General features: G+C 42.7%; 1 protein-coding gene across 1 annotated transcript in view; it reads right to left on the bottom strand.

Moving 5' to 3' along the window:
• Swap70 (switching B cell complex subunit SWAP70) overlaps window positions 1–17,437 on the bottom strand; it is a 59,033-nt gene that overhangs the window by 35,106 nt on the left and 6,490 nt on the right. The window contains exon 2 of the mRNA XM_051192669.1: window positions 6,078–6,218. Within this exon, the coding sequence (XP_051048626.1) occupies window positions 6,078–6,218 (141 nt within the window). The remainder of the gene's footprint in view (window positions 1–6,077; window positions 6,219–17,437) is intronic.

The following is a 17,437-nucleotide window of genomic DNA, read 5'->3' as shown; positions in this document are numbered from 1 at the left end:
ATGGCCAACACTACTACAATACTGGAGAAGCACAGAATGCTGTCAGAAACCCAGCATTCGGGGGAGGGGGGAGACTCGGGGACAACACCTGAGGAAGTGACCAGAGGATGAACAACAACTGGCTGTGTTCTACTAGTGAAGGGCTGACAGCAGAGGAAGCAGGAAGAGCCTTGGTATTTAGAGGAACCAAGAAAAGGCCAAAGCTGTCACACTGAAGAGCAAAGGCCAAATGTTCCCCAATTGAAGGTGTGGACAAAACATGTACACCTGTGAGAGAAGATGTGGGGACGGGGTACTGAAGGGGTGGCTCTTTGGTTAAGGACAACTGCTGCTCCTGCATCTTGCAGAGAAACCCAAATTCAGTTCCCATACATTATCCTGATGCTCTCTGCTGGACTCTGAGGGCACTGCATGCACACACATGGATACACACATACAGCACATGCTCAAGTGCATGCACACGTGCGCGCACGCGCACACACACACAAATAAAACTAAAACTAAAAAATATATAAGAACAGCCAGGGCAACACAGAGAAACCCTGTCTCAAATAATAATAAGAGGAGGAGGAGAGGAAGAAGATTCTGCCATAAGAATGGAGTAAACCTGGAAACGGGCAAGCTGACAGACACCAGACACAAAAGCTGGACATGGGATGAGTCCATTAGTAATGAATGTCAACAATAGGTAAATGTGTTCACTAGTGCTTGCCCAGAGCTGTGGGGGAGGAGAGTATGAATGCTAATAGGATGAGATTTTTTTTTGGAAGGGAATAAAAAAAAAGGATTCTAAAATTGGTTGTGGTGATCAGTATACAAAACTAGCCATACTAAAAACCACCAAAACTATAAGGTTAAATAGGTAAATTGCACAGGACTTGCACTTGTGCCAACAACACTGTTATTTTTAAACATGTTATTCCTTTAAACCACATTGCTGTTGTATTTACTGTGCTAGGCATGGTGTTCAGGAGCATAAGGTCATTGGTGGCTCTCAGCATGAACCCCCTTATCCACTCAAAAGCCCACAGCCTTCAGCAAGGCAGTGTTCCCAACCCTACTGAGGTGCAGACAGGACAGTCAGGGGTTCAAGGTCATCCTTGGCAACTGAGCAAGTCTAAGGTTAGACAGAGCTACACAAACCTGTTTCAAACCACCTCTTTCCCTCCAAAAAGGCAGAAATGTGGTAACCCTCTACCACTCATAAATAAGATGAAATCTCTCTGGAAGGTAATTTGATCATGTTAAGCTACTTAACTTTCAGGCTGGACAAATGGCTTAGTGGTTAAGAGAACTGGCTGCTCTCCCATAGGACCTGGGTTTGATCCCCAGCACCCACGTGGTGGTTCACACTCACCTGTTACTCCAGTTCCAGAAGGTCTGGCCCTCTTCTTGGCCTCTGCAGGCACCAGAGACACACACAAGTGCACAGACATATACATACATACATACATACATACATACATACATACATACATGCAAAGCACCCATGCTTATAAAATAAAAGCTTTCCACAAACCTACCTAACAGTGAGAAAGAACATGAAAAGGCCTGGGCTAATGCTTATGAACAATACCATTCACACTCAATGACAGCTGAGGAATTTTGAGAGTTGAAATGTACGGTCAATTAATAGAAAAAAACAAAGCACAGACTTTATGGGGCTGGAAAGATGACTCAGCAGTTAAGAGCACTTGCTGTTCCTTCAGAAGACCCCAGTTCCATCCCCATCTGTAACTCCAGGTTTGGGGGGATCTGATAACCTCTTTTGGCCTCCTTTGGCAATGCATGAGTGTGGTACATAGACATACAAGCAGGCAAACACTAAGGCATATGAATCTTTTTTTTCCAGAAACAATACCAAAGAGAAGAAGAAGAGGTTTTTAAGCAAGAAATCTAACTATTATATGAGCACCAAACACGGTTAGAAAGTATAGAAAAGGAAAACTGCAGAAATGTGAGACTAGAAGAGCAGACAGCTGGGAGGCCCCGGGGAAAACACTGAGCTGATATGGTGTGTGTTCCTCTCTCTATATGCTTCCAAAGCACAAATGAGAACCGCATAAGGGGGATTCTGCTGGAAAGCCTGGGCATCCCCAATGTGAACCTGGCATGTGGCCAATGGGTTACCGGCTTTAATCACATAGCCCAGATGAACCTTTAATACACCAGCCTAATCAGCCATAAATCTCATGGAAGGATGAGACAGTCTCAAAGACAAGCTGAGGCAGAGCTACTACTTTATGTAGCTAATCAGAAATAAGTTGTTTGTTTTTAAATAACTGACCAATGTCTTCAATTATTCACCATCAAGTAATCCAAGTACAAAATCTTATTTCAAAAAGAGGAAGCGGGGAGGGGGAATGGAGAGAGGAAGAAGAAAGCCCACAAAACTGGGATTCCAAATCTTTTCACTAAAGAAGGAATTTAACAAAATTAACACTCAGGCAAAATGCTTGGTAAAGAATAACAGACTGGTTAGCCACCTGAAGTCCCAGGAAAACTGGAAGTAAATTCGATCAGTGTGCAAACACCAGGGATGACTATCAGAGAGTAAATGCAGAAGGCAAACATGAAAACCACTTTTTGGAAAGCAGGTTTCAACATACTGAATTATTTCAGCACCCTAGACTACTCAGAGTGATGCTCCCAGACAAACGCAGAAAAAAGACTTGGAGAACGCAACCAAAGAACACAAACACTGAAGAAGGGACGCGATCTTGAGACAACTTGGGGGGAAGCGGAGACAGTCTGAAACAGAAAGTTTTCAAAGTAACTCCACCCCTGCCTTCAAACATTACTTCCCCTATGTAGAATATAATAGTAATAGTAATAATTCTGAAAAAGAGGACTTAGTCTTTAGGAGTACAGTTAACAGAACACTGCTGGAAGAAGTTAAATGGCTTGAGTTCAAAATTCACTTACAGGCCAGCAAACTGGCTCAGTGGATAAAGGTGCTTGCCACCAAGCTTGAAGACCTGAGTTCAATCCCCAGAGGAGAAATTGACTTCTACACGGAGACCTCTAACCTCTACAAGCACACACTCTCTCATCCCCATATAGACAATAAACACATAAAATGTAACTTTTAAAACTGTTTTGATCTATTGTCCCTTATCTGCTCATAGAGTTAACACTGGGATCCAGCAAAGCCGCATGAACCAGAACATAGTCTAGCAAGTGTGTGATCAATGGTTCATATTTTCACTGCATAAGGAATAGCAATACACACACCCTCTGCGAGCATTCTTCACACTATTGGCTTTTTTTCTCCCCAGTCCAAATTTCAAAACAAGATACTAATCTTTGCTGATTTTACCCCAAAGCATAAGAACCCTATTGCTTTCCTTGGACGGCAGGCAGGACGACAGGCTTCCACTCCCGAACAGGGGCTCACTGTTCTCTCACATCCTCACAGGCTCTATGACAGAGTTTCGCTCCAAATTTAGTGGTTCAATTTGGACTTTTTCAATGCTTCTGCCTTTCCTCCCCAGTTACAGAACTTTAAATTATCACGTTATAAGAGTGTTTTAAAACTTAAAATCCAAATCTACAAGTATACCACACCAAGGGGAACAAAATGCAGCATCAGGCACAGCATTTCAGAATACGGAGCCAGTGGACCATGCCCTTGCCACTGACTCAGCCCACACAAATTCTGATGCTGGAAAACAAAGCAATTTCCAGACTTCTGAGAATTCCTCAGGATGTCTTATGGTATTCTGTTTGTTTTGATTTTAGAAATAGTGCCTAGGGCTGGAGAGATGGCTCAGTGGTTAAAACTACTGATTGCTCTTCTAGAGGACCAGGGTTCAATTCCCAGCACCCACATGACAGCTCACAACTGTATATAACTCCAGTTCCAGGGGATCTGACACCTTCACACCAATGCACATAAATTACAGTTAAAGAAATTGTCTTTAAAAAAAGAAAAAGGAAGAAATAGGGTTCATATAGTCCAGGCTGGCCTTGAACTTTACTGCTGAGAGTGACCTTGAACTCTTGCTCCTCCTATATCTACCCCCCATGTATCATTATAGGCTTTTACCACCACACCCAAATGCTGTTTATACCTTTTAAGATTATGGCTGGGCATGGTGATACATACCTTTAATGCCAACGCTCTAAAAGGCAGGGGCAGAGTGGAAGAGGGATCTTTGTGAGTTGAGACCAACCTTGTCTACACAGCAAGGGCTAGATAAAGAAGCCTTATCTCAATAAACCAAAAAGAAAAAAAAAAAAAAAAAAAAAGCTTAAGGTATATAGCCTTCAAACATACCTAAGGGCAATGATTCTCAACTTTCCTAATGCTTTGACCCTTTAACACAATTCCTCACATTATGGTAACCCCAACCTCAAAATTATTTCGTTGCTACTTCATACCTATAATTTTACTACTGTTATGAATCATAAGTATCTGACACACTACCCCTAAAGGGATCATGCATGACCCACGGGTTGAGAATTACTACCTTAGGGTTTGTCTGTGATGAAGTCCCAGAGAGGATTAAGTAAAGGAAGATGGCCCATCCTTATGTGGATGACACCATCCATAACTGAAGGGAGACTGCCCATCCTTACGTGGGTAGCACCATCCATAACTGAAGGGAGACTGCCCATCCTTATGTGGGCAGCACCATTCTGTAGTGAGGTAGTTAGAAGTTGTCCATCCGCATTTCCTGTCTACTCTAGTATTGTTATTTTCCTTCTCAGGTCTTGATGAGGTTGAAGATTAAACTATCACAACTATTATTCTCTCTTCCTAGTTAGATATATTAGGTACTAGACTTACGTTTTCCAGCTTAGGACAACTCTATTGTAAACTCCATTATGCCCTCACCCTAGGACTAGATATGTAGGTCATTTTGTTCTCGATTTTCCTTTTCTTAGAGCACACTTGTTATTCACTGTTTTGTATATAGTTTTATATTAAGCCTAAATCTTTTCTTTAGACTAAAAGGGGAATTGTAGTGAGGTAGTCCTTCTGTAGCACTGACCACGCCCATTGGGGGGTGGAGCTATGGGCGGAGGTGACCTGAGGAAGGAGGTCGGAGGGGGCCAGGAAGGCGCTCTCTTTCTGGCGTGACTCGGACAGGAGAGGATCGGGTTGAATTTCCTGGTGTTCATCTGTCTAGGTTGTAAGTTATTTCTCCCTGAATAAACATCTATTCGGCCTATTTGTTTATCCTGACCCTTATTTACCGCAATACCATTCCATGGGCATTAGTCCTAGACTTAGTAAAAAAGGAAAGAGAGAAAATGAGCTGAGCTCTAGCAATCATTCCTCCCTCTAATCCACTTCCTGGTCTGCTCTGATGTGAGCAAGCAGCCTCATACTCCTGCTGCCACAGCCACTAGCCCCTCCTCCTGCTAAGCTTTGCACATCATAATGGACTGTATCACACGAAACCATGAACCACAGTAAGTATCCCCTCCTTAAGTTGCTTCTTGTCAGGTACTTCGTTATAGCAACAGTAAAAGGAACTAGAGCACATCTTAGGATACAACCCCAGAAGGAGATGTCAAGCAATCCCTTGAAAAGCCTAGGCTGAAGTTTGCTGTGTGATATCTACACAGTAATTACAGAATTATCAGCACCTTTGATACTCACACTTAACTCCATCACACTCATTCTTTAACAACCACTGCCAGCACCTGGAAAACCGTATTTTCCAGGATAAGTAAAGCATCTGAGAGAAGATAAACACAGAGCAACACAAATGTATTTCAACCTGGAAGTGTCAGCCTGAGAGCAGGGGAGGAGCTCATTCTCACTCCTTCCTATCCTCTGAGACCTCAGCACCCATCTTCTTTTGTTTGTTTGCTTTTGTTTTTTGAGACAGGGTTTCTCTCTGTAACAGTATTGGCTGTCCTGGAACTCGCTCTGTACACCAGACTGGCCTTGAACTCAGAGATTCGCCTGCCTCTGCCTCCCAAGTGCTGGGACTAAAGGCATGTGCCACCATACCTGGCTGCATAACCAGCTTCTTAATGTGCTCAACAATAACGACTGCCTTAGTCCACTTGATGTTCACAAGGCAAGCAAAGCTGTAGGAGAGAAAAGGTTAGCATCATACCTTTTCCAAAATGAACTTGTTTAAATATGGCATGTAGCCCTGGTTGGAGACAGGCCCTTCATCATCATCCCTGAAGTGTTCTTCAAGGGCAACAGGGTCATGTGGAACCTTTAGCACCGTGCACAGGTTATGGGAAAGGACCTAAGGGTAAAAAGAAAAACAACAATGTAAAGACACCCACTTACCACCATGTCACCTGTGTGAATGCAACATACTGGTCCCTGGCAAAGTAGAAGACGAGAATAATCTAGCAAACATAGGGTCGGGCTCAAACACTCTACGTGCTACCAAGGGAGCTTCCAGGTTTTGTTTCACTTCAAGCAAGTCTATATATTACCTGCTGGCTATGAGCCAGGCTCCTCCATGCAAGGTTATTTTGTTGTTGTTGTTTTTAAACAGGTTCACATTAAGGAGGAAAAAGGGAGCAGAGGCAAGAAAATGTGCTCAAAATCAAACTTTTCCCCATGTCGAAAAGCTTGTCTGTCAGAACTTGTTTACAGAAAGAACCTGGCAAAATGCTATAAAGCATTTTGGAGGTATTTGACCTTGACAAGACACAACTGCTCGGAATCAAGTTTTCCCATTTATTACAAAGAAAGGACCACATTGATATGTGAATATATCAAGCATTAATTATTAATCTCTAAGTATACTAATATCTCTAATTTTTTTTTAACTTTAGGCTTAGTTTAGCATCAGTATAAAAAGGCACAAGACAGTCAGTCAGCCATAACACATCTGTAATCCCAGCACTGGAGAGGCTTAAGCAGAAGACTGTGAGTCTGGGCAACAAGTTTTAGACCAGAATGGGCTCTCTTATCTCAAAACCAAAAAGGAAAAAATAATCACAGATAGACAAAGAAAAAGAAGTCTAGGAGCAGAAGATGCAGCTCCTCAGTGGTAGAGTGCTAGCCTAGTGTGCAGAGGCCCTGGGTTCCATCCTCACCAAGAGAGAAGGGAGAGGAGGAGAGAAGAGGGGAGGGCTTTTACCCCAGAGCACACACAAAGGACTACCACTGTGGTGTAGTAACCTGAGTGCAAACTTCAGCACCCACGAGAGAATCAGCAAACTCAGTTGTCTCAAGTTTTAAATTAAATTAAAACTCCAGAACCTTCCATTTCATTTGTACACTCAGAACAGATCACATTACAAAGGCAAGGCTGTACTTTCTCTAACTGCTGTAAAACTTTCCTAGGTGTCAAATCCCAGGTTAATATACTTCCTATTCGTTCAATATTGAACATGTAACTACTCTTTGCCACATGTACTGGGCAGTGGTGCAGGCTATTAATCCTCGCACCCAGGAGGCAAATGCAGGAGGATCTATCTCTGAGTTTGAGGCCAGCCTGGTCTACATAGTGAGATCCAGGACAGCCAGGACTATACAGAGAAACCTGATCTCAGAAAGAGGAAGAAAAAAAGAAAGAAAGAGCAAACAGCTTCAATTTCATTAAGGAAGTCACCTTCTGCATACACCTAATCTCAGTTAAGATATTTTAGATTTAAAGTTTTATCTATAAAAAGAACATTTGCATACCCTCTTTCTACGCTGGTTTTGTTTCTCAAAGCTTCATCTGTGTGGAGATCCTTTTGTACATGCTCTACCGGTTTTAAGGAAGTCAGTTTACTAATGGTTATAGCCCATCAGTGCAGGCGTTTACTTGCACACAAAGCAGGCTGTTCCTCAAACAGATCCTGTACTTGCCAGCAGAGCCTCTGAGGGGAGCACAGTGGGGATGCATGCAGCCTAGCACAAGAGCCAGCAAATCCTAAATACACTGTTTCTTCTCTCCACCCTCATCACCCCACAGAGGCTTTGTAAGAATCTAGTTCAAGACCGTCAAGGGCTTAAAAATGACAGAGAACAGTTCTCATGTCAGGCTCAAAGACCATCCAAACATAAATATCACTTGGGACTTTACCAAGTCAAAATCCCCAGCCACTGGTTAAATTATGGTATGTCTATAAAATGTTAAAATCATGATGAAGCATTGTGTACCGATAAGAAAACAACTCCAAGGCAAGCCTCGCTTTTTAAGGGTATAGTATTCAAGTGTCACAAGGTGAATGAAAAGGGAGGAAACCCAAGGACTTCTGGAAGAAGACACAAGAAACTAAGAACTGGGAGGGAATGGTTTGGTTGATGGGAAGTCAAGGACCGAAGACAAGGTTTCACAACAGCTCCTTTAAAAAATTTTTTAAAAAGTTTTTTTTTTGTTGTCGAGTTTGCTTCCCGTTCTTGGAACCCAGGACTTTATACAAGCTAGGCAAGCACTCTATCACTGAGCAGTACCCACATTCCGTACCTCTTCTTTTGCTTAAGTTCAAGAAAAAAGGAAAAGGAAAAGAAAAACTTTACCTAATCATGGCCTGGGAGATGGCTCCCAGAGCTTGCTGCACAGACATGAGGACCTCAGTTCAGATCCTAAAGCAAGGTGTAGGCACATGAGATTATAACCCCTGCCGTATGGAGAACAGAGATGGCAGCTGCCTGTAAGTAATCCCAGCACTCAGGAGGGAGAGACAGAGGACAGAGGCAGCAAACAGGCTGCACAGACTAGCTGGAACTGGTTTGGGGTTTAGAGTGCAGAGAAATTAAGAAAATACCTAACACCAACTTTGGGCCACCACATGTGCATATACTCATGTGTACATAAACCATTACCACCCCCCCCACACACACACACACACACTTTAAAAGAATAAATGGGCAGGATCTGGGGATACAGTTCAATTGGCAACATTCTTTGCTAACATGAAAAAGACCCTCGGTTTGATGCCCAGCATGGCATACACCACACACAGTGGTACATGTTTATAATCCCAGCATTTAGATGTGGAAGCAGATTAATCAGTTCAAAGTTGTCCATAACCAAATAATGAGTTCAAGGCCAGCCTGGGATATATTGCAAATTTAAATTTAAAAATATTATAAGAGAGAGAGAGACAGAGAGACAGAGAGAGAGAGAGAGAGAGAGAGAGAGAGAGAGAGAGAGAGAGAGAGAGAGACTGTCTCAAAAGAAGTTAACAATATTCCTGAAGATAACTCCCAAGGCTCTCTTCTGGCCTCCACACCCACGGGCACACACACATACACATTATAAAAAAGTAAAAATTCTGGTGTCCAAATACAAGCTAATAAAAAGATCAGAAAGTTTCATAAACCACCACAGCAACCTGGGCCTTAGAGTAGACCCACACCATCCACTAACTGCAAGGGAAAGCAGGAACTATAGTTATTTTTACAAATGAAGACATTTATCATGAAGGAGTAGAAGATGTGCCCCAAATCCATCTTGCACAGCATGACACTGGGATTAGAACAGAAGCCAATCACTCTGATCTGTGCCGCCTTCTCTCTCCTGGTAGACTGACTTGTCAATGAGAAGATAACTCCAGTGTGCATGCTGTGTCTAGGTGGCAGGGTTGGACTAGTGCTCCCTTAGCCCCACCAGTCAGTTCCCAAGGGCCCAGCAAGATGACTGGCACTCAGAGATGAGTCGAGCCCAGTAGTAAAGAGCTACTGCAAACCTAGAACCAATCTCTGTGCAGAAACCCTTCTCCCAGCTCATGAGGAAACCACTCCCATAAGCATTAGCCCTTTCTCCACATGAGAAAGCAGAAAAACAGATCAAACAAAAGCAATCAGAAGCAAAAAAAAAAAAGACTACACATCCCTAATTTGTAAAAGGACTGCTATGAGCTGCTCCAATAGAAGTCTTTGCAAGTTGCTTGAAAAAGCTGAATTTATCCCACTTCAAATGCCTGCTCCTTCAAAGGCCATTCTTTTAGCACCCACATGATTGCTAAGCAACTTTGCTCCCAGTCCCCTCCTCTGAAGAATAAACCATTGTTACACAACAAAATATCCACATCCATGCCAGAACTCATCCAGCTGGGTCCTTGATGGCAGCCTGCTGCTGGCCCTGCAGGGCCTCTGCTCTGAGATGACCTGTGTGAGCACTGCTGTGCCCCAGCTATCATGAAAATGAGATCAAGGATGGTGGGCAACTAAACAGTGTTTTACTGCACACAGTACTGATGAATGTTCCCCCTCCCCCCTACCAAAGGCGTGAGATTCTAAAGGGTTCTTTGAAATGTACCCCCGAGTCACACACGCTTCCCTTCACAGGGCTTCCCCTCACAGGATGTGCGCAATGGGCAAGCTTCAGCACTGAGAAAAGGGGTGGGGATCTCCATTCCAAACACTTGTCTGAACCAGCACAATTACAGAACTGTAATTCATAATGGGTGATCTTTTTTAAAGCACAAAAATTCCTGTCTGACTTACAAGATTTCACGCTAATGGCAAGTTACCAGAAAATTCTTCCTAACAATAAGCCAGAATGACCAACTTCCTACCATGACTATGCCAGGCCTCAAAGGCATTGTCTACTAAAAGTCCCGCCCCCTTTCCCCATGCAGTCATTTTCCCCTTCTGCCAGCCAACAGCTTTTCCTCCTGCTTATCCCTGCTGTGTCTTGCCTGCTTCTCTTAAATATCTCCATTCTGTCCAGCCTCAAAAATGAAAAGAAAAACATAACAAAAAGACCCTCAGTCCAAGTACAATCAATCAATTACCATCCTAGACACTTTTACCAAGTAAATCTTCAAGTGCTACTTACAGTAATTACATTGTCTAGACATCACCAAGAGCCAACAGAACTAGAAGCCAGTGAAGTATCCACACCTAAGTCTTCCCACACACCAGTTTACTTTACCCTGGCAGTCTCAGCTTCTCCAGGGCTTTGCACAAACACAGCCAAGCGAGCTCATGCACTAGATCTCAGGCAAACCCATAGCTCCCTTTCTCCTGGGCTTGCTTCCCTTGAGTGAGGCCCATTCACCTCCATTTCTTCCTAAGTCTAAGCGCTTGCTGAATCCCAACACCAGCCTCTTCTCCAGCTGATATCCCAAGCCACCTGTAACTGTTGCACCCACTACTCCACAAGCTTTTCTCCCACAAGATCAGACATTCTCACCCTCACCACACATGCTGTGTGATATCCAAAGTGCTTTCAATGACAGCTGACTGAGTTCTTCCTAAAACTTCTCTTAACAGTGAAAGTCAGTATTTTAATAATAATGACAATCATTTTAAAAATCCACTCCCCTTTCTGTCTTTGGTTGATTTTGAGACTAGGTCTTGTGTGTAAACCTTAAACTCATGGCAATCCTGCTGCCTCGGCCTCTTACATTCTGGCATTTATAGATGTAAGCAACCACAGTCAGCTGTCTATTTCTTTACATCACAGATAAAAAGACTAAGGCCCAAGACTTGACCTGAATCACCCAAGGATATGTAACAAAGCAGAGACTAGAGCCCAAGTCTTCCAACTGTCTCACATGATAACCTACACTAGAGACACACCTTCTACCCACCCACCCTCTTCAGCAACACACCCTGCACAACATTTATTCTGTCCCGGTGCCAGTGGGATCTCAGATGCCTGTCTGCAGTTGAGGAAGAAAGCTCAGCTTACTACTGCTTTCTCTGTGTGCTACAAAATGACTAGCACAGGGCCAAGGGAGGACCCAGCAGAAGCACAACCCTGAGAGACAGAGTAAGGCAGGGCATCTAGCAGTCACCCTTGGTCAGCCTGGGCTCCAAAAGATGTGCGTGTCTCAAAAACAAAACCAAACCAGTATCCAGCCATCCAAAAATTCAAGCAAGAAGAGCAGCAACAACAACCTCTCCAAAAGCAACAGAGAACAGAACAAGTAGCAATGCAGAGGACGATCTCACTGGGTAGCCCTGGCTGGCCTCTGCCTGCTGAGTGCTAGGATTAAAGGCAAGTGCCACATGCATGGCTGTAACTCCTTAAGTGTAGCTTCCTTGTAAAAAGCTACTACTATACCCTAACAAACCGCGTTTTAAAAATGCTTTTAAATACAGAAATGCCTCAGTGGGTGAAGGTGCTTGCTGCCAAACCTGACAACCTGAGTTCAGCCTCTGGAAGGCTCCCTAGAACACAGATGATGGAAAGGAGAGACCTTAGTTCCCAAAGCTGCCCTCTGACCAAGGCTAACTGTGAACTCCTGATCCTTTGACCTACCATCAAGTACTGTGATTACAGTACTTGCGCCAGCCACCACGCTCAGCTGAGTTTATTTCCATGACTTCCTATCTTGTAGTGTACCACAAAAAGGTAAATTTTTTACCCTTTTTACTTCAAAAATAAATGAATCAGTGAACAAAAATAAATGATAGGAAAAAATACTTAATTTACTAATGTGGATTAAAATAAGCTTCCCTTTTGCTGAATAACATCCAATACTTAAGCAGCCACACAGCACTGACTGCTTACAGACTCAGTCTTTGACCTGCCAATGCCCCCATGCTAGAGAAAGCTGAGCCACCGTCTCAAGACAGCACAGCTAACAGGCAGACACAGAGACGACAGAGAAGTGACCTAGGATTTGTAGCATGCTTAGCAGAAGGGAAAAAAAAAAATCTCGAAAACTCTATGAATGAAAATACAGTAAAATAAAACAAAACACATTACACTGTGGGAACAGTGTGAGAACACTTGTGGGAACAAGTGTTAAAAAGGATGGGATTTATAACTCTGTAGTATGATATTGAAAGATGTTCAACACAATGCTTAAGAAGGGAGGTCACGCTGGGCGGCGGTGGTGGCACACATCTTTAATTCCAGCACTTGGGAGGCAGAGGCAGGCAGATCTCTGTGAGTCTGAAGCCAGCCTGGTCTACAGAGCAAGGCCCAGGACAGGCTCCAAAGCTACACAGAGAAACTCTGTCTTGAAGAGGAAAAAAAAAAAAAAAAAAAAAAAGCACATAAAATAAGATCCTATTTAAATAAAAGCATGTATGTATGTCTCGAATTTTATATACTATATATGTATATTTTACATATAATACATACACCTGCATATATCTGCACACATGTATGTATGCATAGATACTGGGAAAAGAGTATTGGGAAAGATAACCAGCAGATGTGACAATGTATACCTTTAATTCCAGCATTGAGGAGGCTGAGGCAGGAGGACAGCCAAGAGTTTAAGATCAATCTAGACCCCATAATGAACTTCAGGATACAGAGTGACATCCTATCTCAAAAAAGAAGCCATCTGTGGAAAGAAAATTCCAGTAGGTTTCTCGCCTGTGACTTGCACCACTGTGCACATTCCTCACAGACAGGTCTTTTATCCATTTATGCAACACTCCCCCCCCCCCCAAAAAAAAAAAAAAAAAACAAAGAAAGTACTTCAGGAGAAACCTAGCCACAAACATGGCTAAGGCAAGGGCACTTGAAATTCCTCAAGATTATTTTCTTTTCCTCTTCACCATCCTCACACATATGTGTACCTTTTAATTTATTCTACTTTACTTCCAGAAAGAACATTTAACTGCAATTTGTACTTCAGATAACTTCCAGACTTACTAGTTAATAACATTGCTGGAGCCAGTCAGGCAGCATTCATCCAGCTTGAGATCTAATGAGGCAGTCTCAGTCCTTAAAACTCAAGTGTAGTGCCTGCCTTGCCTGCATGAGGCCCTGGGGTTGATGCCAGCGTGGGGGTGGGAGAGACCTCAAGGACAGACTTCCAAGGAAAGGACAGAATAAGAATTAACAGTATGATGTAGGCCTCCACAGTAGGAGAGAGAAATTAGGTGGCTCAACGTAGCACCCTCTTCTCCAGGAGAAAAATCTGAAGCCTCAGTGTATAGCAAAGTAATGAGGGAACTCTCAACCCTGAGGTTTACCTCTGCTGCCCTCCTACTGATTTCCCAGCTATGTGTGGTACCTACAATATGGCTTCTATCCTGACCAGCCTCCTGACTAATCCTCGGGGAGACAGCCAACAGCTCCCCCAAAATGCAGGGAACCCCAAATAGGACCAAACCCCATAAATGCCATTTTTAATTCATGTATCAATGATTAAGTTCAACTTACAAACTAAGCCAAGCAAAAGATTAAAAAAAAACTTAGATGATAATAATAAATGAACAACTAAAGCAATATTCTATAACAAGTTATTTAAAACTTCTGAACCATTTATTTCTGGAAATTTCCATTTGACATTTTGGGCTACAACTGATCACAAGTAACAGAAGCCACAGAAAGCAAAAAGCAAGGATAAGTGAAAGAGAGAGGGAGAAGTACCCTACTTCTAATCTTCCCATGTAACAAATAAAATACAGCAGTAGAGAGTTAGAGAGATAGCCCGTGGCTAAGGTGCTTGATGCCAAGCTTTACAATCCCAGTTCCATCCCCAGAACCCATGTGGTAGAAAGAGAGAAAGATTACCTACATGTTATCCTCTTATCTCCAGGCACATACCCCTTCACCCACAAAGTAAATAAATGAAAACATTTTAACACAGAATTTCCCAAAGTCGCCCAATCTATCGAGTCTGTATCAAACAGCATTTCTGAAGCTATCATTGAGACCCATGTCAGCCCCCACAGCTGTCTCTCAACTCCAGTGTAACAGCTATGTCTCTGATCATGCATTATCCTATGAACAGAAAGAATTGCTGGGGCTGTACTCACCCCTCCTTGCACAGCTCAGGGAAAAGGTAGGAGGTCTGGAACTAAAGGCCTCCGATACACTAGACAGTCTACCACTAAGTCACATACTCCCTAGCTCCAGAATATCTTTTTTACTATCTAGTGTGATTTCTAGCTAGTCCACCCATGCACACATGTACCAGTCTTCTAATCCAAATCAAATATGGCAAAGCTAATTATTCCTAAAGAGTCAAAAGACATAGGAGGCCTGGAATGTTCTTAGATGAAAGAGATTAATTCTCCAATTACTTAAGTCTACTCCTAACCCACTCTTGCAGACCAGGCTGGTCTCGAAATCACAGACATCCACCTGTCTCTGCCTCCCAAGTGCTGGGCATGCAACACCACCACCCAGCTGCAGATTTTCTATTAAATGCTTTTCCTCTTGGTTGCTGAGAACTGCAGCATCAAGTAGACTTGGAGTGAAAAAAAGGACTGTGCATAGTGACAGAGCATTCCAGTCCCAGCTATTGGGGGACCCAGCAGAGGAATCCATGAGTTCCAGGCAAGCCTGGGCAAAACAGTGAGAACCCCATTTCAGGGTGGGGAGGGATGCTGGACCTTACAGCTCAGTACTATAACCTGCCAGTTCTGGGGAGGCTGAGGAAAGAGGATCACCTTGAGTTTTAGGCCAGTGTGGGTTACACAGAAAGTTCCAGGCCACAGTGGACTAGAGTGTGAGACTTTGTCTCAAAAAAAAAAAAAAAAAAAAAAAAAAAGTAAGAGTGGGATGGGAAGGAATACGGGGTGCTGAGACACAGGCCACATTTCAGTGTCTGCTGTGAGATGGGAGGAACATGAGAAGAAGAACCCAGCTGTTCTCATCTCCTACTGATCACAGACAGGAAAGTTCCGGCCACCCCTCCGCTGGGCAGGAATGAGACTACCCGGCAGCAAGCTTAGAAGGCAGGTACCTGCAGCTTCATCACTGTGTACCCATAGGACAGAAGTGAGACCCAAAGGAAGCAGGAAGTGGGTGGGGCTCAGGAAGGTGTAAGCTCTGAGTTCTAAGATCAGAAATGCTGGGCTAAGGTGCATGGACAACACTAACAGTGCCCTGAGATTCATGTATTATCTTCAATAAGGCAAGAGTTCACATTTATTTTTCATTTTTAAGGTTTATTTATTCTATGTCCATCAGTGTTTTATCTGCATATATGTATCTGTACACCACGTATGCGCTTGGTGCTAAGAGGTCAAAAGAAGGCATCAGGTCCCTCCTCGAGCCTCACACATGTATTTTTTTTTTAAGCATAAAATTTTCAAGTTTTCTAAAAAAGAATAGAAATCAGAAATAACTCATAACTTACTTGTATCCACTGTAAGATTTGGAAATATCTAATTTAGGGAGCTATCTTCACTCCTTTGTTTTGGTAAAGTATTAAGACTATTTAGAGACAGGCAGTGTCTCATCTCAGTTCTCTAGTCTCAAGGCTGTGGAGGGCTGCCACAGCAGACAGGGCCCACCACTGCGCCGGCTTACAACACCTCCGCCTCCGAGTAGGCTCACTTAGCATGTGAGCCCTCTAACCTTGCTTTTTAAAATTAGAACTTTTGGTTTCCCAATATAAAAAGCTTTTATCACAGTGGTTAGCAGAAAACACAGCCAACAGGATTGGGAACACAATGCTATAAATGCCAAGTACATGAGAATTAACCTCGGCTTTGTGTGCCGTTTCACACAAGGTAAGGCCTTCATTGAAATTTGCTTCCTTATGTTTCCAGCTGATTATTCTTGCCTGGTCAATTACTTTAACAATCCAAGTTAGAACTTTTGAAATTAGATGCCTGCATGGGAACAAAACACATGATATTATCCAGACGCTATGCAAACCAACACTAAGTTAAAGGATAAAAAACAATTGATTCAAAAATCTTTTGAGTCTAATGGTTTTGAGTCCTATAATCCCATCTCTTGGCAGAGGCATTTGAGAGTTTGAGGCCAACCTGGGCTACACAATGAGACTCTAATAGGGGAGAATATGAATGAATATCTATCACTGAGAAAATAAGAAAACACTATCACTCTAGAAGTAATTTTTATTTAAATCCTTGCTGAAGTCGTTTCAAAAAACAGACAGGAAACAGCCAATACAGTTATTTTCAGACATTCCTAGCACTAACGTGTAATTCACACTAAAGCCAAAATTGCAAACTAAACTTTATAATGGAAGCTGCAAAAATATCATTAGAGTTTGCTATGTTTAAGAGAAAAACATGTTAGAACACTATATATAACTATAATCACTATGTAACAATAGGAGCATTAATTTAAGGTACATTATGAACTCTGGAAGGAACATAGGAACAGAGAACTAGTGTGAGCCAAGAGAGACTTTTCATTTTATAAATACCCTTTTTTTTTTGGTTTTCAAAGCAAGGTTTCTCTGTGTAGTTTCAGAGCCTTTTCTAAAACTCGCTCTGTAGACCAGACTGACCTGGAACTCACAGAGATCCACGTGCCTCTGCCTCCCGACTGCTGGGATTAAAGTTGTGCACCATTAATGCCCTTTTTAAGTTGTAAGAATTTTATACCATTTGTACATATGAACTATGACAGTTCCTCTTTAAAGTTAAGCAACAGCCTTTATTATTGTGTGCTGGCATTACATATAATTCTTAGCAAGAAACAACCAATGAAATGGTAATATGATGATAGTTTTTAAATGACTACAGAATAAAAAATAATCAGAGGCCAGCAAGATGGTTCACTGGGGAAGGGTATTTGCCACATGGTCTGACAAGCTGACCCCGGGGACCCACATCGAGAAGGAGAGAGCCAACCCTCCCAAGTTGTCTCCTGACCTCTATGTACACATT

This window comes from Phodopus roborovskii, unplaced genomic scaffold (genome assembly GCF_943737965.1).
Source record: "Phodopus roborovskii unplaced genomic scaffold, PHOROB, whole genome shotgun sequence".
NCBI lineage: Eukaryota > Metazoa > Chordata > Mammalia > Rodentia > Cricetidae > Phodopus > Phodopus roborovskii.
This window is presented reverse-complemented; position numbering and strand designations above follow the sequence as displayed.